Source organism: Dasypus novemcinctus, chromosome 13 (genome assembly GCF_030445035.2).
Source record: "Dasypus novemcinctus isolate mDasNov1 chromosome 13, mDasNov1.1.hap2, whole genome shotgun sequence".
In the NCBI taxonomy this organism is placed as follows: domain Eukaryota; kingdom Metazoa; phylum Chordata; class Mammalia; order Cingulata; family Dasypodidae; genus Dasypus; species Dasypus novemcinctus.
Window position 1 is genome coordinate 54,568,218 of NC_080685.1, and position 22,987 is coordinate 54,591,204.

General features: G+C 35.1%; 1 protein-coding gene across 3 annotated transcripts in view; it reads right to left on the bottom strand.

Annotated features, from left to right (window-relative positions):
- Window positions 1-22,987, bottom strand: part of COP1 (COP1 E3 ubiquitin ligase) — a 262,696-nt gene that overhangs the window by 47,222 nt on the left and 192,487 nt on the right. For all 3 annotated transcript variants that reach the window (XM_004476672.4, XM_004476671.4, XM_023584129.3), the window contains exons 16-18: window positions 4,125-4,242; window positions 1,536-1,660; window positions 242-402 (exon numbers count right to left, since the gene is read on the bottom strand). In XM_004476672.4, coding sequence (XP_004476729.2) covers window positions 242-402; window positions 1,536-1,660; window positions 4,125-4,242 — 404 coding nt within the window. The remainder of the gene's footprint in view (window positions 1-241; window positions 403-1,535; window positions 1,661-4,124; window positions 4,243-22,987) is intronic.

Here is a 22,987-nt window from a genome sequence, read left to right on the forward strand (position 1 = left end):
GATTTGCACAAGATGTTCTGGACAAACAGGAGAGACACCAATGTCAGTATGGCATTTTTCCATTATTGACTTGTCAATTACTATCTAAAATAACTGTTTTATTTGGCAATGTGATACTAAGCAAGAGAAGGCATGTTGTATATCAATTTAAAATTATATTTTAAACTAAAAAAAAACTGTGTATAGATAAATGTAAGGCATTATAAGAGACACCAAGGTAGAAAAAAAAATGCAAACTTACCCCATCTGGCAGTGCTCTCCAGCACACGGCACTAACAAATTCATTTGTATCATCTTCTTTTCGGTCTTTGTCCAGGACACTTTTGACCGTATCAAACTTAAATGTTAGCAATGTCTTAGAAAGTCCTTTATAGTATAGGTATAAAGAGTTGTTCTCGCTTCCTGAAAATAAACAATAATAATCACAATAGTTTTTCTTTTAGAATGGGAAAATTCAGAGTTATAGAGCAATTATCATTCCAAAATTTTTGCTCAAAGACCAATAATCTTTTATGGTCAAGTCTGAAAGATAAGATCACAGAACTCCTTGGGAATTATGAGAAAAGGATTTGTAGACAAAAGCTAAACTTTACTAAACCAAAGAAACAATGTTAAATGATAATAAAATTCATAATTCTTAGGCTAAAACTACTACATAAAATCATTTATAGCAGAAGTCTACAGTAGAATCAGAAACTTGTTATTATAGCAAGAATCTTAAATTATATTTAGAAAGATTTCCACCTACAGAGAAAAAGTTGTACCACATACAAAGGAAAATTTTATTAGCCTACAAAACTTATTTCTTATTCCTCCAAAAACATATTATTCTAATTAGATTAGTGGCCTAGAAACCTGTATTTTTGAGCAGTCTAGCAAAGGAGGATAATTGGGTCGGGTATTTGTTTTGGCAGTGCTTATGCTCAAATGCATGTGGAGAGGGTCGATTTCAGAGAATATAGGTCAAGCTATTTAAAATACGGATGAAAACTCATATATTCTGTTATTGGAGATATTAAGAGTATTTGAACAGTATCAAATTTGACTTTTCTATTTCTGATTTAGATTTGTATAAATTATCAAGAATAAAAGCCATAGAAAAGACTATACAAACAATCTAACAAGGCTATACAGGCAGACTGCTAAAGGAAGATATCACTAGATAGGGAAAATAAATATAAAGCTTAAGAAGACAAATAATGTCTAAAAATATAGAATTACTAATAGCTGAAATAGTATTTTCTTTTACATAATATCTATAGAAATTATGCTATAATGGAGAACAACTACAAAACACATTTAACAATATTCTGCTGTTTCATGTAGTCAGAGCTTATACTCAATAAAGGAGGGAAGGACTAATGCCTTATCCAGTACAACCCTAGGAAAATTCATAGAGCTGAGGCATCATCAGACTGTTATGTTAACCTTCTGAGTGCACAGACCATTTCTTGGTATGTTCTCTATTACTATTGAATTCAATTTTCCTGACAGACATGTGTTAAAAAATTCTTAGAAAAGATGGTTTCACTTACCACAAGCTATATAATCTCCATTAGAAGCTAGGCCTACAAAGTTTTTTTCATTGATATGACCCTTGAAGGAACGCAGACAATATGGTTTCCCTACATTCCACAGCTTAAGCTGGCTGTCTGTTGATCTGAGATAAACACAGAAAGTTAGAACACATTTAAGATTTTAGAACCTAAAACTCATCACTACTAATTAGAGGTAATACAGTTTACTGGTTAAAAATGCACACTATCAGAGAAAAACTGAAGTAGAATATTCAATCTGCCATAAAATTCCTTTTGATCTTTCAAGTTATGAAACCCCACTGACCTGTTTTTTTCATTAGTTAAAAGTGAAAAATAATGATGCCTACCTCAAAATATTAAATGAATCCTATAAGATATTATAAAGATTAAGTAAATTAATTCATTTAAAATGACTTCAATAGTGCTTAACATTTTTGAAGCGTTCAACAAATGTTAGGCATTATTACCACTGTACCACCACAATCAAACAATTAGAGCTCTATTGTGAGCTGTGTTTAATTTCACTGACGCATTTGTTCCACTTTGAATTGATTTTCAAATTTTGAATTACAAAGCTTTATTAAATATGAACTATTTTCGCAGTTTAGTCATCCCTATAGTGGTGGGATACTATGAATGATTCCATGGTATATATAAAATAGTTTATCATACTAAAAGAATATGCATATGCAATATTTAGCAAAAAAACACTATATATAAAAATCATCAGTACAGAGATAGTCTTAGAACTTCAACAAAAGACCAAGTTTTTTTTTTACCGTCCCTTGACTTTTGTTACAATAATTGGATGTTATACATATTATTTTGTAAACTGTCTTTTGCTGTAATCCAACAATGTTTTACAACTTTTAGTACATTTTTACATTTTTTACTACACAATAAGTCATGTTTTCTCTTACTCTTAACAGTCACTTAACAGAGCACCATGCTAAATGTTTTATGTGCTTATTTTATTTAGAGACACAACATAAGTTCTATTATAGGTTCATTTTAGAGCTGAGGAAACTGAGGTTTAGAAGGTAAAGAACCTTTCAAAGGTGTCAGAGCTAGTAAATAGTAGAACCAACAATCAAACAGACTCCAGAGGCTGAAATCTGAAATCTTTAAATACTTCTCTATTGTTGCTCATCATTTATTCAATATAATATCCATTTTTTATGTCTAAATAGAAAACATTTATGTTGTTTTAGTTTTTTTGCTCAACAATGTTGCAATATCACTTTATATTTTAAAATATATTTCAATTTATAATACTTTATTACATTATTTGCTTATATGATATACTATATACTTTTTGTTTTTTTAAGGCAAGGAAGTAAACCGTTTATTGAGAAACAAGAGAAAAGATAAAAAAGTACAGAACCCCAGACATGAGTAGGGATGTGCTACAAGGTGAGATGCACTGATATACTATAAACTTTTTAATATATCAAATAACTTCTGGATGAATTTTATGTTCTAAATACTTGTAGGGTCCAAATCTGTCCAAAATTTGTGAACTAATTATCTACATGACCCCCCGCCCGCCCCTGCCACCTCCAGAAAGTTCCGTTCCTTACTTTCTTTCTTCCCCTCTTAGGTAATTAAATTAAAGTTACTGGCTAAATCAATTCAAATCACATTTCTACATCAATTCAAATTACCAAGTTCTTATTTAGAGCAACCAGTATGAAGGTACATGTCAGGGAGATATCAAGTATAAGGTACTGGCATTAATAGTCTCCTGAGACATAAGAAACTAAGTGAAATTAGATCACTAATCCTCAGAAGAACAGTAGATGTGGAAAAGTCAGAAGGAACTTAATAATGGGTATATACGAGGGTAATGTAAAATGAAGAGAACAAAGAAATGGATACAATAATAATAAATAATATAATAATAAATAATAAAAATAGACTTTTAGAAGAGTTTTGTCAATTATTTTTTTTTCAGGAATTGATATTTATTTACCTGGCTAACATTTTATTAACTTCAAAGACAACTAAAAGCTCAAATTATAATTCTGTTTCAGAAGGCTTCTCAGGGAATTAGTATTTGTTGGGTATAAGCAGTTCATACTAGAAGGTTCTCTTCAAAACATAATTAAAACTCATCATGAAATCATAGGGAGATCAAATAACATCCTAACATGTAAGTTAACCAAATATGTTTTAAAGCTAAAAATAATTATACTAGTGTATTGCAATTCAGATAAGTATACGACATATTGACTTCAATAAATAAAATGCTTCTCATTCTTTTGTGTCAACTATATTGTTTCTTTTAAAGAGAAGCAGCAGTTTAAATCCAATTTGAAGTTCAAATGCAATAAACCTAGGATGTTAGATAAGGGAGAAACACTAAAACTTAGTATCATAAGATGTTTATTCACAAATCAGAAAGAAAATGAGATAGAGACTACAATACACTCATATTTTAAACAAGTTTAAAAAAATCTATTATTTAAGAGAAAGTGCATAGAGACCAGTATTAATCTTTATATACACCCACAATGATTTGAAAAACAGAAAAATGATGACAGAACATTGTTGTTAAATTCAGTCCCTAAAGAGAATAATACTCACGCAGAGACAATTTCCTCACCACTCACAAACTTTGCATAAGAGACTGCTTTTCGGTGTCCTTTGAATACCATGATTGGCTGTTTAGTGTTACGAAGATCATAGTAGTGGACACAGTGATCTAAAAGAACACAAAACAAACAGAAAAATGCAAAAAAAAATGAAGAACTGGAAAGCAAAGCTAATTTTAGCTGGTTTTGGTGTTTTTCATTAATATGTTTCACAAATAATGTCAAACGTAGATATGTCAGCATCAAATGCCAGAAAACTAAGGTCAGTGAATCATTTTCAAAGGTAAGGAAAATATTGCAGTATAGCAGTTTGGTATTGCTTATGAATTCCAAAAACAGATATTGGATGTTTGCAAACTGGTCTGTTTCTCCGGACATATTTGATTCTATTAAATTCAGAGGTTTCACTTTTACTTGATTAAATTATTATGAGGGCTTTGAATGGGCCAAATCAGTAGGATGTCGAGTTCCTGCCCCCTTGGTGGGTGGGGACTTACAGAGAAAACTACACGTTAGAGGAGTTAGTGGAGTTTTGAACCTGGAGCCCAGGAAGTAAGCACACAGAGAAGCAGACACACGAGGAAAGAGAGAAGGCTCCATCAGACTCGGCAGAGATCCCGGGAAGAGAGATGAGTCATTGGCCTGACATAGCTGGCCTTGTGGAGAAAGCCTGGAAAGATACCGCCCTGGGAGAGAGACAAGAATTGTCCAAGTCTGCAGCTGAGATTGGAAGAAGTTGGAACCAAGAAACCTTGGGAGGAGGAGGAAGACTAAGCCCTTGAAGACACTGCTTGCCATCTGTGTCAACACATGGCAGCAGACCTTGTTGAGGGAAGTAACTTAGGCTTTAAGGCCTGGTAACTGTAAGCTTCTACCCCAAATAAATACCTTTTATAAAACCCAAGAGATTTCTGGTACTTTGCATCAGCACCCCTTTGGCTGACTAATACATGTGGGTTTTCTGTTTTGTTTATGTATTGAGTCTAGGAAAATATAGTTGCATAAAAAATATAAATATATAAATATATGTTGGTCTGAGAGGGAGTTCCACTGATATTTCCTCTGATACTGGCAGATTCAAAATAACTGAAATTGGAATCCATCTTCACATTTTGATGGCATTACAAAAAAGGTACTACAAATATTATGGTTCATCTGGATAATCATAATGGTATATAATCATATTTCATATATAGCTTTCTTTAACAGACTGAGATACATCTTACATATCATAAAAATGTACCCATTTTAAGTATTCAATTAAATTTTTTAAATTAAATTTACACTGTGGTGCAACCATCACCATAAATCAGTTTTAGAACATCTCCCTAATGCTCAAAAGATTTAGAGTTAATCACCATTCCTACCTAATAGTCTTGCAAAACCACTACTAATTATTAGGTCATATGGTAATTTTATGTTTAACTTTTTAAGAAACTGACAAATTGCTGATTGCGTCTTTTTACATTCTCACCAGCAATGTATGAAGGTTCCCATTTCTTGAGTTCTTTGAAAATTCTGGATAAAAGTCTATTAACAGACATGTTTTATGAATATTTTCAACCATTTTGTTGCCTATTTTCTTATACTTTGAAGAATTAAGGTTTTAAATTATAAGGTCTGATTTATCAATTTTTTCTTTCATGGACCATGCTTTTGGTGTTGTATATAGGAAATCTTTGACTAATGCACAGTTTTAAAGATTTTCTTTTATGTTTTTCCTAAAAAGTCTATTATTTTAGTTCTTGCATTTAAGTCTGTGGTCGATTTTAAGTTAATTTTGGGGTATTGCGTGAAGTTAGAGTCTAAATTCATCTTTTTTTGCATGTGGATATCCTGTGGTCCCAGCACCATTTATTGAACAGGCTATACTTTCTACAATGAATTACCCTGACATCCTTGTCAAAAATGAATTGACTGTAAATATAAGGATTTAGTTATGGACTCTTAATTCTATTCCATTAATTTATGTATGTCTACTGTTCTAACAGTATCACACAGTCTTGATAACTGTAGCTTTATTATAAGATTTGAAATTTGGAAGTGAAAATCCTTAAACTGTTTTTTTCAAAATTGTCTTGGCTAGTCCTGGTTCTGTGAATTTCCACCAAAAAAAAAAAAAAGAAAGAAAGAAAATCTGATGGGATTTTCATAGGGATTGAATTTAATCTATAAATCAATTTGGGGAGAACTGCCACCTTAATATTGATTCTTCAAATCCATAAACATGGAATGTCTCTCCATTTGTTTACATCTTCTTTAATTTCTCTCAACAAAGTTTTGTAATTTTCTTTGTATAAGCATTGTACTTATTTTATGAAATTTATTCCTTATTTTATTGTTTTTCATATTATTGTGAATTATACTCTTAATTTTATTTCTGGATTGTTCATGGCTCATTGCTCATGTATAAAAATACAACTGATTTAAAAATTTTGATCTTGTATTCTGTGACTGTGAATTCTTATATGGGTCCTAATAGCTTTTCCCCGCCTTAAAGTAGATTCCTTAGGATTTTCTACACACAGTATCATGTCACCTGCAAATAAAGACAATTTAATTCTTCCTTTCATACCTGGATATCTTTTATTTCCTTTTCTTGCCTAACTGAATTTGGCTAGTACCTCTATTTGACAGAAGAGGCAAGAACATTCTTGTCTTGTTATTGATATAGTATTACAGGAGAAGCAATCATTCTTTCACCAATAAGTATTGCATTAGCTATAAATTTATGTAAATGCTCTTTACTGGTTTGAGAAAGTTTCCTCCTTCTATTTCAAGGCTGTTAGGTTTTAATCACTGATGGGTGTGTGGTTATGTAAACCACCTTTTCAGCACCTATTGAGATAAGCAAGCAGTTTTAGTTCCTTCCTCTATTAATATGGCATATTATATTAATAGATTTTGGGATGTTAAAAAAACTGGTATTACTTGGTTAAAAACTACTTGGTCATGTTATTTACTCTTTTTTATATGCTATTGGATTGATTTGTTACTATCTTGCTGAGGACATATTAATCTATTATTTTGAAGAATCCTTTCCTGTAGTTTTCTATCCCTGCAATGTGTTTGGCTTTGGTTTCAGAGAAGAGTTTAGGGAGAACATATTACTTCTTCCTAGACATCCAACAGAATTCAACAATGAAGTCATGTGAGCTTCAATTTTTCTCTATGGGAAGATTTTTAATCCTTCAATTTTTTAAAAATTTATACGTCTTTTCTATTTTCCATTTCTTCCTGAGTCAGTTTTGACACCAATACCAATTTTTATAATCTATTTTGTCTGATATACATAAACCCATGCCAGCTATCTTTGGATTACAATTTGCATGGAATATTTTTTCCTCTCTCTCTATTTTCAAGCTATTTGTGCTTCTGAATCTAAAGTTTATCTCTTGTAGCAGCATGTAGTTGGATCCTGCTTTTTTTTTTTTTTCCTGTCAATCTCTGCCTTTCGGAGCATTTAATCCACTTATACTAAATATAATTATTTATATTGTAGGATTTATGCCTGCCATCTTGCTGTTTTTCATGAGTCTTTTGTTTGTTCCTATAGTCCCTCCATTATTGCCTTCTTTGTGTTAAATAGGCATTTTATAGATTATTATTTTAGTTGCTTTGCTGTTTTGATTCTTTATTTTTCCAGTGGTTTCCATGGGGAATATAATTTGCATGTTAATTTACAGTAATCTAGTTCAGATTATCACTGTCAATTTCAATTCTATGTAGAAAATATGTTCCATAGAGCGCCTTTCCCTTCCTCATCCTTTGCTTTACTTCTTTTTTAAATTTTATAAGCCTATCAACACAGTTTTACAACTAATGCTTTACCCAGATGTTTGTTTTTTTTTTTCTTTTTGAGGTACTGGGGCCAGGAATGGAACCTGAGACCTTGCATATGGAAAGCAGGCATTCAACCACTAAACCACATCGGCTACCCTGAGTTGGTCTTTTCATTCTGTTTTTGCTTATTGTTTGTTTTTTGCTTTTGATTTTAGGAGGCACCAGGAACCAAACCTGGAACCGCCCAAGTGGGAAGCAGGTGTTCAACTGCTTGAGCCATATCCACTCACTCCAGATATCTTTTAAATCAGTTAGGAGAAGAAAATTCTTATAAAAATGTATTTCAACTGTCTTTTATAATTACATACGTAATTATCTTTCCCTGTATTCTTCATTTATTCATATTGATTTGTGTTACTGTCTACTGACCTTTCTTTTAAGTCTCAGAGACTCTCCTTAATATTTCTTGTAGGTTGCATCAGCAAGCATATACTCAGTTTTTGTTTATTTGGGAATGCCTTAATTTCTCTTTCATTTTTTTGAAGGATAGTAATGGAGGACATAAAATTCCTGGTGGACGATTTTTTCCTTACATTACTTCGTCACTGCACTCTAGTCTTCATGGTTTCTGATGAGAAGTCAGTTGGTAATCTTATTTAGGATCCCTTGTATGTTTTGAATTGCTTTTCTTTAGTTTCTTTTAAAGATTCTGTGCCTCAGGCTTTCAACAGTTTGATTAAGATGTGTTTAGGTATGGAACTCCTTTGCGTTTACCCTACTTGGAGTTTGTGAGCCTCTTGGATGTCTAGATAGACATGTTTCATCCAATTTGGAAAGATTCTTTTATTTATTCAAATATTTTTGAATAATTTATATCTTGCCTGTCTTCTGGGAATCCCATCACGCATATGCTGGTATATTTTATTGGTGTCACACATTGGTTTGGCTTCCAGTTTTTTTTTTCTATTGCTTAAACTGGACAATCACTATTGACCTATCTTTGTTTCTTATTCTTCCTTCTGCAATTCAAATTTTTTCACGAGCTTCATTGGTCTCTCTGGGCAACCACTGTCTAGGCCTTAACAACTTGGATTATTCCACACAGCTGTGACTCTGTCTGTTCCTACCCCTGGCAAAGGAGGAAGCTGGAAGAAGCTTCAACAGTCCCTGGCACAATGAGGGCAGCTTGAGACTCCACAGGTTATAGCACCAATCACATTTGGCTCCTACTCCACACCCAGTAAGGGAGAAAGGGCAGGAAACCCTGAACTAAAGAGAAAAACTGCACCCAGAATAAAGAATCGAGGAAGCCAGATGCCAAGACACCAACAAGAAATTACAATCCACACCAAGAACAGGAAGCTATGGCCCAGTGAAAGGAACAAGATAAGCCTCCAGATGACCTAAAGGAGTTCAGACAACTAATCATAGATGTTCACACAAATCTTCTTAATAAATTCAATGAGATAGCTAAAGAGATTAAGGTACTAAGATGACACTGGATGAGCATAAAGAAGAATGTGAAAACATACACAGAAAAACAGCAGATCTTACAAAAACGAAAGGTGCAATAAATGAAATTTAAAAAACACTGGAATCATATAATAGCAGATTTGAGAAGGCAGAAGAAAGGATAGGTGAGCTTGAAGAAATGGCCTCTGAAAGTGAACATACCAAAGAAGAGATGAAGACAAGAATGAAAAAAATGAACAAGGTCTCAGGGAACTAAATGACAGCAAAAGGTGTGCCAACATATGTGTCATGGGTGTCCCAGAAGGAGAAGAAAAGGGAAAAGGGGGAGAAGGAATATTTGAAGAAATAATGATAGAAAATTTCCCACCCTCTTGAAGGGCATAGCTATCCATGTCCAAGAAGCACAGCATACTCCCTTCCAAAAAAATTCGAATAGACCAACTCTGAGGCACGTACTCATCAGAATGTCAAATGCCAAAGACAAAGAGAGATTTCTGAGAACAGCAAGAGAAAAGCAATGCATAACATATATGGGATACCCAATAAGATCAAGCGCTGATTTCTCACCAGAAACCATGGAGGCAAGAGGATAGTGGTCTGGTGGTCTGATATATTTAAGATACTACAAGAGAAAAACTTCCAGCCAAGAATCTTATATCCAGCAAGATTGTCTTTCAAAAATAAGGGTGAGATTAGAATATTCACAGATAAACAGAAACTGAGAGAATTTCTAAACAAGAGACCAGACTTTCAGGAAATACTAAAGGGTGTACTAGAGCCTGAAAAAAAGACAGGAGAGAGGCCTGGAAGAGAGTCTAGAAATGAAGATTATATTAATAAAAGTAACTAAAATTGTCAATAGAGTGGTGAAAATAAAATATGACAGACAAAACTCAAATAGTCAGGAATAAACTTAACTAACGATGTAAAGTACTAGTATTCAGAAACAGTAACTCAATGTTAAAAGAAATCAAAAAAGGCCTAAATAACTGGAAAAACATTCCATGTTCATGGATTGGAAGACTAAATATCATTAAGATATCAATTCTACTCAAATTATTATACAGATTCAATGTAATCTTGATAAAAATTCCACCAGCATTAAAAAAAAAATTGAAAACATGGTCATCAAATTTATTTGGAAGGGTAAGGTATCCTGAATAGCCAGAAACATCATAAAAAAGGAAAAGTGAACCCTCATCTCCAGACTTTAAATCATATTATTTAGCTATAGTGGTTAAAACAGTATGGTACTGGCATAAAGACAGACAGACAGACAGACCAATGGAACCAAATTTATTGTTCAGAAACAGACCCTTACACATGTATGGTCAAGTGATTTTTGACTAGTCTGTCAAACCCACACAGCTTGGGCCAAATAGTCCATTCAACACATTGTGCTGTAAGAATTGGACATCCAGAGCCAAAAGAAGGAAAAAGGACCCTTATCTCAACCCTTATCCAAAAATTAACTCAAAATGGATCAAAAACCTAAAAGTAAAAGCAAGAACCATAAAACTTCTAGAAGAAATTGTAGGAAAATATCTTCAAGACATGGTGGTGGCGGTAGATTCTTAAAGGAGGTAAGAGGAGGACTGAGATGGACTACTGATGTTTACTGTATGTAGAAGTTTTAATTAGCTTTACTGTAAAAGTGTGGAAATGTATAGAGTGGATGGTAACACATAATCAGTAATAGCTACTTTATAAATAGGGCTGTCTGAAATTGGTAGTTTAAGTATGTAAATGCCAATTGACAGAATGCTAGAGATTAATCTTGGAACTGAATAGCACAGTAAACCAAGAGGTGGATGAGAACTGTGGCTGATGGTACAGATGCAGGAGTCCTTTATGAGCTAGAGCAAACGTACATCACTATTGCAGGGTGTTGGGAATGAGGAGAAGCATGGGAAAAATACAGCTGGAGTGACCTATGGACTGTGGTTTGGAGTAATAATATAATATTCTTCATCTATGTAAAAGATGTACTGTGTTAATAATGAGGCAGTATGGAAAATATGAGTCAAATGTACACTATGGACATGGTAGCAATCAGATGGTATTATCTTCTCTGTAGCATATGTTCCATCATAGTGTGGTACGTTGATGGAGGGATGTTGTTTGGGAATTCTGCACATGTGCACGATTGTTTTATAAGTTTACAACTTCTGTCATAAAAAGTATATTTAAAAAAAATAATAGGGTGTGTTGGGGGAAAAACAAATGAAATGTTAGAGAAGGACTATGATTAGTAGTAAGAGTTTGACAATATTCTTTCATAATTTGTAACAACTGTCTCACAACAATGCAAGGTGTTGGTAGAGGGTTAATGTATGGGACTCCTGTATGACGTTATGCATGTTTGCTTTGTAAGTTCACAACTTTTACTATATACTTAATTGTTTATGTATGTTCGCACATAAATGATATAAAGATAATAATAGTGTTGGTTGGGGGGAAAATACTTTGGTTAGTAGCAATATTTTGACAATGCTCTTTAATTCTTAGTTAAAAAGGTTTAACAAGAATGAGTGGTAGCGTGAGTTATGAGAGTTCTGTATTATGTTATATATGTTTGTTCTGTAAGTTCACAACTTTATTTTATACTTATTGTTTATGTATGTTTATATATGAGTGATATACTTCAATAAATTGTTTTTAGAAAAACTAAATGAGGGAAACGGACTTTGGCCCAGTGGTTAGGGCGTCCGTCTACCACATGGGAGGTCCGCGGTTCAAGCCCCGGGCCTCCTTGACCCATGTGGAGCTGGCCCATGCGCAGTGCTGATGCGCGCAAGGAGTGCCCTGCCACACAGGGGTGTCCCCCGCGTAGGGGAGCCCCATGCGCAAGGAGTGCACCCATAAGGAGAGCCGCCCAGCGCGAAGGAGGGAGCAGCCTGCCGAGGAATGGCGCCGCCCACACTTGCCGTGCCGCTGACGACAACAGAAGCGGACAAAGAAACAAGACGCAGCAAATGGACACAGAGAACAGACAACCGGGGAAGGGGAGGGGAATTAAATAAATAAAAATAAATCTTTAAAAAAAAAAAAAAGAAAAAACTAAATGATAGTTCTATGGTTTTTGATATTAAATGTACAGAGACATAACCTGTAACAAGTACAAAAATGGTCAGATGATATTGGGGTATACGGACAGAAAAGGTATAGTAAAAGTTGGAAGTAGAAAAGGATAACTGGTATGATAGCTCAAGCTTCAATGACAGGCATCGCAATTTACATATGTAACTGAACAATCTAAAAAATGGATTCTCTTCAATCTATTAGCACCTAAACATACTTTCAATAAGTTTAAATTGTCCACCAGGGTTTTCCTATTCCAGTTTGAAGACCTATATTTTAGATTACATGTAAAGTATATATTTTCATATTTGAAGATTTTTAAAAGCCTGTGTATAAAAGTAGCAGAGTATTTTAAGTTGATTTTTCTTCTGTACTTTCACAATAAGTGGAAGTCAATGAAGCTTATATAATTGGCTACTAGGAAATTGTGATGCTATATGTAATGATTTTTTTATAATAGAAGATGTTGGGTTAGTGCCTCAATCATTGTATAAAGAAATATCCTTTATTTAGTCTCCATTATTTAAAAAATCATAGAGTATTATTAATTACCCATTGCCAAAATTGCTATGTAACAAACTACCCCAAAATTCAGGGTTACCCCAAAATACAAGGTTACTCTCACAGATCTGAGAAACAGATTTTAGTAGAGTTTGCTTACATGTATGGAGGTTGACTGATTTGGCTGGTAAAATGGGTGTAAATTCTACTCAAAGTATCTTTCTTCCTCCTTTCGTGAACGGCAACTAGTTTAAGCATGTTTGTCTCATGGTGATGGCACAGGGGCAAGAGGAAGCCAACCCACTGTGCAAACACATTAGAAATCTCTGGTCAATGTCATACCCAAACCATTTTGGCCAAAGAAAGTCACCTGGTTAAGGCCAAAGTTAAAGGGTAGTGATGTAGCCCTACCTACAGGTTAAAAGCAATGCTTCATGACAAAGGGCAGAGATACAGGGATGAATGAAGAATTAAGTCCATTAATACAATTTACTAGTAATATGGGGACATTTTCAGGACTTGGGAGTTGTCCTGAATGACACTGCAGTGATAGATACAAGCCATTATATGTCATCATGACTTACAAAATTGTGTGGGAGAGACTGTAAACTACAATGTAAACTATAATCCAGGCTTAGTGGCAATGCTCCAAAATGTGTTCATCAATTGTAACAAATGTACCACACTAATGAAGGATGTTGTTAATGTGGGAAAATGTGGAAGGGATGGGAGCAGGGCTTATGGGAATCCCCTCTATTTTTTATGTAACATTTATATAATCTAAGTATCTTTTTAAAAAATAAAAAGTATATTAAAAAACATATTTTTCAACAGCCTACAATAGCTTAATACTTAATAGACAACAACTGATCACCTCATTGGTAAAGTAAATCTCAAGTCTAAAAGGTGGTTTATTTGGTTTAGATTAGTTTAAGCAGAAGTGACTCTCAAATATTATGGGTATAATTACAGCTTTGCAGCAGTACATTAGAAGGTTATACAAAGATGATAAAATAATCTCTCCATAGAAAGAAAGCTGGCTTAGATAGGATTTCAAGCTGACATGGTAATCCATATAATGTGGAATATCTGTGGGGTAAAAAAGTCACATTTGATTTATTCAAGTAAGCCTTTTAAGATTGTTCTCACTATGGTCTCTGTCTAGTAAATATCTGTAACTCAGATACTAGTGGCTAAATGTTTTATTTTCTTAGAGGTTCTTTTTATTATAACCTTTCCTCTTCTTAATATTCTCATTCTAATTCTCTCAATAAAGATAAAATCTGTAGATAGATGATTTATCACTCGACCATGCATAATATATTAAAAAAATAACCTTGCAAACAGTATGTGACACCAAATAAAAGTTTAAATCAAGAAAATAGATTTAATTTTCTAACATGGATTTTTCAAAAATATTAAATGTACTTCATAGGACAGATTTACAATGATCTGCAACTGTAAGCCATACTTCGAACTCATTTCTTTTAAAAATTTCAATGAGGAAAAACATTTTCCAGAACCTTTCAGTAAAACACATGGATAAAAATGTAAATTCCATGCCTTTTTTCTCCTACTGAGTATTTTTAAGTCTGTATAAGCAAATGATAATCCTGTTTTACTCTGGCTTTGGGCTATCCTAACAATTTCCTTAAACATAATTCATTCCCACTATAGTTCAGGTTAAGTATGGGTGTTCAGTGCCTGCAAAAAGGAACACAAATGATACAGCTGAACCTGAAGCCCAAGTGACCTACTGGGAAAGGAAACAACAAATTTAAAAGTTTTGATTAAGTCTCGAAATACAAGTCAACTTGAAGAAGTTCTTAGAGTAAGATCTTAAAAATCACCAAGAGAATGGTTAATGATTTTTTTCTGTGGATGGATATATTTCTAAATTTTTAGCATTTGTCTGTAATATATTACATTTTTAAAATTTCCTTTTAAAAACTTTTTTGACTAGGAAAAATAGCCTGTGTACAAAAGAGTACATAAAATGTGGACAGCTTTAGCCTCCTTGTAACTACTACCATAGTTACAAATACAATATCCCTAGACCTTAAATTCATATCTCCTTTCTCTCAACCTAAGACACAATCACTATCTTGGAAGTTGAAATAAACTTTCCTTCAATTTTCCTATGGTTTTACTATGAATACATGTATATATCTATACAATATATTATTTGTTTTATATGTTCATAAATAAATGAATATATATACCTAAACAATATATGTTTTATATGTTCACAAATAGAATTGTACTTTATATTCTTCTGACTTTTTCATTCAACATTTGTATTTGTTACTAATCCATTAATTCATGGAGTGTTCACTCATTTTCATTTCTGAATATATTACAGAGTCTAAATATCTTATCAGTAGACATTTGTGCTGTGTTTTCAGTTTTTTGCTATCTCAAACAACGTCTCTACAAGCATTACATAAATACATGTTTGGGGGCTCACGGCAGCCAGCGGGCGGTGTCAAGGGCGGACGCACAGCGGCGCGAAGAATGCTGCAGAGACGGAGAGTGGTGGCAACGCGTCTGCTTTATTAAGGAAGACAAGCGTTTATATAGGCTAGGGCACTGGCGGTAGCAAGGCTAAGCCAATTAAGGCAATGTATGTGAGGGGAGGCCGCTAATTGGCTGGGGGACGGTTGGGGGTGAGGTACGAGGGTAAGGGGCGATGTGTGGGGTGCCGATTGGCTTAAGCTGAAGGCGACCTCCGATTGGTTGTTGGAGGCTGTTGCTAGGTAAAGGGGCAGAGGTGAGGTTATCATTCTGGCGGGGGGTATATGGGGGCTGGGGCAGAAGATAAGGGGAAATTGTGGGTTGGATTCTGGTGAGGTGCGGGAGAGGCAGGCCGATTACCCTAGGGCGGCCCCTATGGAGACCGGATGCTGGGTGGAGATAGAGGAGGCAGCCATTACGGGCAAGAGTAGCAGGGGGGCGACAATCTACCCGCACCAAGCACTCACCCAGCAGGAGACGAGGCCTCATCTCAACGTGCTGGACCTGCCCACCGATGGTAGCATGCTTGTTACCTCACATGTTTCTTTAGAGCAGGCCTTCTCAAACCTTCTTAATTTTTTTTTTTATATTTATTTATTTCTCTCCCCTTACCCCCCTACCCCAGTGTCTGTTCTCTGTTCTCTGTGTCTGTTTGCTGCGTGTTCTTCTTTTTGTCCGCTTCTGTTGTTGTCAGTGGTACTGGGAATCTGTGTTTCTTTTTGCTGCATCATCTTGCTCCATCAGCTCTCCGGGTGTGCGGTGCCATTCCTGTGCAAGCTGCATTTTCTTTTGCGCTGGGTGGCTCTCCTTATGGGGCACACTCCTTGTGCATGGGGCTCCTGACAAGGGGGCACCCGAGTGGCAGGGCACTCCTTGCACACATCAGCGCTGCGCGTGGGCCAGCTCCACATGGGTCAAGGAGGCCCAGGGTTTGAACCGTGGACCTCCCATGTGGTAGACAGATGCCCCATCCACTGGGCCAAGTCCGCTTCCCCTCAAACCATCTTAAGAATCATGTGGAAAGCCTGCTACAACACAGATCCTTGGAGGCCCATCCCCCAAAATTATGATTCAGTAGGTCTTAAGAAGAGTTTGAGAATCTGCATTTCTTGCAAGCTCTGAGGTGATGCTCATCTACTGGTCTGGAGACCAGACTCTGCATATCAAGGCTGTAGGGTATAGTTATCTTTGTCTTGTTTATTTGAAGAAATTCTTTATGTAATCTAGATACTAACACTTTGTCATTTATATATGTTCTAAATATCTTCCCCCCAATTAAACCTTTAAAAAAATAAGCTTTCAATTATTAGTCGATGAACATAAGTTCTTTCATTTTATTTCGCCAAACTTATCCATATTTTTCTTTACGGTTTATGCTTTATGCTTTTGTATCCTGAAGCCTTCCCTACTGCAAGATAATGAAGATATTCTCTTATATTATCTTCTAAATAATTAAGTAGTTTTGCTGTTTACATTTAAGTCACTGAGTCACTTCGAACTGATTGTATGTATGGTCTGACTACAGAGGTCAAATCTCATTTTCCCATATATTATAGATACCAACTGTCCAAGCATGAAAAGTCCCTATCTTCCCAATTTCCATGCAATAGCATCTTTGCCAGATGTGAAATATCCATACATTTGTGAGTCTGTTTCTGGGCTGTCTACTCATGAGCCCAAGTAAAATCATTTTCATTTAACTTTCCAAATCTTTGTTTTATATGTGTCTCTTGTAAAGAGCATACATTGATTCCAAACATTTTAACCAGTCTATTAACCACTGCCTTTTACCTGGATCAATTAAGCCATATGTATTGATGATAATTAGATATATTTTAATTACTATTTACAATCTTATTTTTAGCCTTTTATTTATTTCAACTTTTATTTACTTTTCCCCTCTCTCCTTTCTTGCTTTCTTTTGGATCAAATAAATGTTCTACTTTTCCCCCAGTAGTAATTTATATTTTGGACACTTTGATTCTATTATTTTAGTGGTTTCCCTGGAGGGGAGGGGGAATAATATTAGTATGCATTTCATACTTCCAAAGTGTTTTTGATAATGATAATGCCTATTATACTGGTAGTTGAATAATAAAGGTCCTACTTTAAAATATATCTGTATTTATTATGAATATAAAATTACTTGCAAAATATTTGGCTGTAGTATTAGTTACAGGCTAAAAGGCAGGATAGACATAAATAGATGGAAGTTTTACTAGGTGCTTCAAGTTGTTTTTAGATTATAGCACCCTCAAAGTAGATTTTATTTATGACAAAGTAATAAAATAGTTTGGCTCTTGAATAATTGCTTTACACATTCCATTTCCATTTGAGTTCTCTCAAAATATTTGGAAACCTGAAAATAAAATGTTCTTAATATTAATTTTCTTCTATTATCTCTATAATGTGGATAACTGAAAGATGTGTTCATTAATGCTATGACATTAATTAAGATTTATTAAAGAAATATTCAGAAATTTATTTAAAGGGTGAAAGAAAAGATATCTTCCCCACTGTCAACTGCCATACAAAGTAACAACAAGTCAGATTTACGAACCAGCCAACTTAAAATGTTGTATCCCATAACTTAAACGAGATGGAAAAATATAACAAAAGACATTCTGAACACTTCCATCCTACTCATGCTTCTCCACATTAACTCTGTAAGGTGAGTTAAATTAGGTTTCATGGTTCCTTAAATGAAAGAGCAGATGCTTAAATTGAAAGGAATTACTTTTGGTGACTGCAATGACAGGGGAAAAGGAGCAGAGGGTGGTACGTAAATTGACTTCAGAGATTTGTGCATATTCTAAAATAAAATTATACGTACGTTTTATATAGTGTACATGTTCAAACTTTAAAACCCCTCTCCCAGCCCCCAATTAAATAAAGAAAAAAAATTGTTTTAAACAAAGAAAAATACTCTAAGGCCTCAAGAAATGCTACCTATTTATTATGAAAAGTTATCTGTCAAACTATCAACAGAGTACATATGGAGAGATACTCTGGTAAAGCTTGATACAAAGGGAAATTGAGCTTCATCTGTAACATGAATTTTTAAAATGAGGATATATTCCTGTGCTGTCTGTATAACTTAAATATAAACAATTTTAAAAATGATTTCATAAATTTTTTAAAAATGGAAGATAAATATACGAGAGGCTTAGATAGCTTTGTCAAGAATCAAAAAGTCTTGATGGAAGTAGGTTTATGAAAATTCTTTTGAGTAAAAATTTCTAAAATGAAGTACACAACGTAAGAAAGGAATATGAGACCAGATCACAGAGGCCTAGAATAGAAAGCTAAGGAATCTATATTTATTCTTTGGGCAATGACAAGTCATGAAGTTTTAAATTAAAAGAATATTGTTGTTTAAAATTAAAGAAGCAAAATAACAAAAACGTTATTTTGTTCCCTTTGAAGATTGTGGTGGTTTGAAACTTTATGTGCAACAGAAAATCAGGTTCTTAAAGCTAATCCAGGGAAGCGGACTTGGCCCAATGGATAGGGCGTCCGTCTACCACATGGGAGGTCTGTGGTTCAAACCATGGACCTCCTTGACCTGTGTGGAGCTGGCCCATGCACAGTGCTGATGCGCACAAGGAGTGCCCTGCCACGCAGGGGTGTCCCCCGTGTAGGGGAGCTCCATGCACAAGGAGTGTGCCCCGTAAGGAGAGTCGCCCAGCATGAAAGAAAGTGCAGCCTGCCCAGGAATGGCGCCGCACACACGGAGAGCTGACACAAGATGACACAACAAAAAAGAAACACAGATTCCCAGTGCCGCTGATAAGGACAGAAGCGGTCACAGAAGAACACACAGCGAATGGACGCAGAGAACAGACAACTAGGGGGGAAGGGGAGAGAAATAAATAAAAAATAAATCTTAAAAAAAAAAAAAAGCTAATCCATTCCTGTGCTTGTAAGCCTATTCTAAATAGGACTTTTTGTTTAGGTTACTTCAGTTAAGGCATGGCCCAGGGTGGGGCTTAATCCTCTTAACTTTATAAAGAGAATGAATATGGAGAGAGAAAAACAGAAAGTCAGGGAAGCAAGAGGCTGGAAGCAACCAGAAAGAGAAGGGAGAGAACAACAGATAACAACATGTTGCTTGCCATGTGAAATAAGAGTACAGGATCACCGGCAATCAGTGTTTGAAGAGAAAGCACTACCTGATGATGCCTTGTTTTGGACATTTTTCTCAGCCTTGAAACTGTAAATTTGTAAGCTAATAAATTCCCACAGTTAAAAGTCAACCCATTTTATGGCATCTGCTTTTGTCAGTTTAGAGAACTAGAATAAATATTAAGAAATATCTTATAGCATATACCAAATGACAAGAAAGGGAAGGTATTAAAATTTGGAAGAAACGTGTTTGTGTGGGTGTGCAAAAGTTTAGTTTGCTAAGAATAAAAAAACTGAAACCAAGCTGGAAATGTTTACTAGTAATGCAGATAAATAGAAAGTTCCAGAATTCCTATGTGTTTATTCTAAGAATAATATTCTTTTCCAGTGAGTATGTTACCAGCATGGATACCACTCCAACTTGGAATAACAATAATTTTACCTTTGATGTATATCACTATTTTCTGGAGTAAAAACGATTATTACTTTAAACAGAACACTTAAGATTACCCGTATTTCCTATGTGTTATAGTAATTACAATTCGTAAAACTGCAAGATGCTTCAATTTAGTATGCAAGCAAATGTAATATTTTATTGAAACCACAGATGCTAGGAATTCTGTATACTTCTGTCTTACAAGGTTCACTAAGCTGACAGTAGAGAAGCTGTATCTGAGAAAATTTTCTACCTCTTTTTCTTGAATAAGAAAAGTTAATGTAGTATTCAAATGACAGAAGTAATAAATATTCTGACCTTATGCTAAAAATATACTCTTCTGGTAAAAACATACTCCATATAATACATCTGAAGTCACGCAAAATAAAATTTATTTAGACTTCTCAATAAAAACTACCAAAAAAAGTGGTTTTAAAAATTCTATTATTTTTAAGGGGACTGTAACTTAGGATTTGAAACTTTAAAAGAAAAAAATACATGTGGATTTTTAGTCCACCTAAAGAAAGTTTTCGTGCTATGAGCTCCAGGAATAAAACTAGACTTTATGCTATGGGTAAAAGATAAACAACAAAATAAGGCAGCAAAAGCAGAAAGAGAGAAATGAATTCACTATAGCCAAAGGAAATAGATGATTTAAGTGAAGGTAGGCAGGAAAGCTTAGAATTATCATGATATTCAAGCAGGGAACAGGGAGTCAAATGACAATCAGTGGATAGCTCACATACCAGTTATCTAACTCGTAACTCCAAAAGCAAATTTTAAAAAATACAGCATATTCCATAAATGGGACCTCCTCAAAATGAAAATCTTTTGCACTTCAAAGGACTCTGTCAAGGAAGTGAAAAGGCAGCCTACTCGATGGGAGAAAATATTTGGTAACCATTCATCCGATAAGGGCTTAATATCCAATATATATAAAGAAATCCTACATCTCAAAATAAAAAGACAAACAACCCATTTTAAAAAATGAACAAATGATTTGAATAGACACTTTTCCAAAGAAAAAATACAAATGGCTAAAAAGCACATGAAGGGAAGAGGATGTGGCTCAAACAATTGGGCTCCTGCCTACCACATAGAGGTCTGTGGTTCAGTTCCCAGTGCCTCCTATAGAAGAGAGCAAGCTGGTGTGATGGGCAGGCATGACAAGCTGACACAAAAGATGATGCAACAAGAGACACAAGAAGGAAAACAAAATGAAAGATACAACAAAGCAGGGAGCAGAAGTTCCTGGTAACTCCTAAAGAGGATGAGCAAGATGGCGAGCTGGTGTGACCAGCAGGCATGGTGAACTGACCTGACAAGATGACCCAACAAGAGATACAAGAGGAAAAACATAATGAGAGATAACAAAGCAGGAAACGGAAGTGGCTTAAATGATTAGGCACCTCCCTCCCAAATCAGAGGTCCTGGGTTCAGTTTCTGGTGCCTCCTAAAGGAACAAAGAAGACAAACAGATGCAGCAAATGCAAACAATGAAGGGGTGGAGAAAGATAAATAAATAAATCTTTTTATAAAAAAGAAAAAAGCACATGAAAAATGTTCAACCTCACTTATTAGGGAAATGCAAATCAAAACTACAATGAGGTATCAACTTACATCTATTAGACTGGCAATTATTGAAAATACAGAACTAAAAGTGTTGGAGAGGATGTAGAGGAAAGAGAACAAACACCCCTTCACTGCTGGTGGGATTGTAGAATGTTGCAGGCATTGTGGAGGACAGATTAGCAGTTCCTCTGGAAGCTAACTACAGAAGTACCACAAGACCCCGCAATCCCACTGCTGGGTATATATGTACCCAGAAGAATTGAAAGCAGGGACATGAATAGATATATGCACATCAATGTTCACAGCAGCATTATTCACTATTGCCAAAGTTGGAAGCAATCCAAATGTCCATCAAGAGATGAACAGATAAGCAAATTGTGGTATATGCATACAATGGAATATTACTCAACTGTAAGAAGGAATGCAATATTAAAACATGGGACAACATGGATAAATCTTTAAAACCTTATGTTGAATGAAGTAAGCCAGTTACTGAAGGACAAATATTACATGACCTCATTGATATGACTTAAGCAAATTGAACAGACTCACAGAGCTAGAGTCTGGAAGACAGCTTATTAGGAGACAGGGAGGAGAGTGCGGTGAACCAATGATCAGTATGTCTAAAATTTATGGTAAGGTAGAAGGCGGTGGTTGGCCACTGGAGTGGGGGTGATGTTGGTGCGGGTGATGTTGGTGCACAGATGTGAAGGGGGTCAACAGTACTGGAAGGTGAGGGGAAGCAGAACAGGATTTTGGGTTGGACTATCCATGCAAATGGGGGGAGAACTGGAGAAAAGAACAGGTGAACTCTGGGGATTTATAGGTCTGAGGTTAAAACTACAATCGTGGGAATGTTCTTGTGGCATATATGGCAGGGTAGGGTTCCTGGTACAGGGCACTGGAGGTGGGGTGAACATGTGGAATATGGCACACCTGCAGCATGCTTCTATGGAATATGAAAATGTTAATCTTGTCATAGTGTGTTATCCCAGTGGGTGGAGACCCACACGATAACCAAGAAAATATAACTCTTATCCTGGGGAGTCCTACTATGTTCTCAATTAAAGGGGCAAAAATCTCTCAAGAATATAGGCAGCATCTACTAAAAACAACAGATCAATATGTCGAGCCCTCAATATTAATGCATGGAACTATGAAAATTATTCTTCAAAAATTGAAACTCAGTGGTTACCATAGGTTCCAAGGGGAGGAGAAGGGAAGAACTGAATAGATAGAACATAGGGCATTTTAAGGACATTGGAATTATTCTGCATGACCTTGCAATGATGGATACAGGCCATTATAAATTTTGTCAAAACCTATAAGAGTATGGTACAAAATGTAAATGATAATGTAAACCATTGACC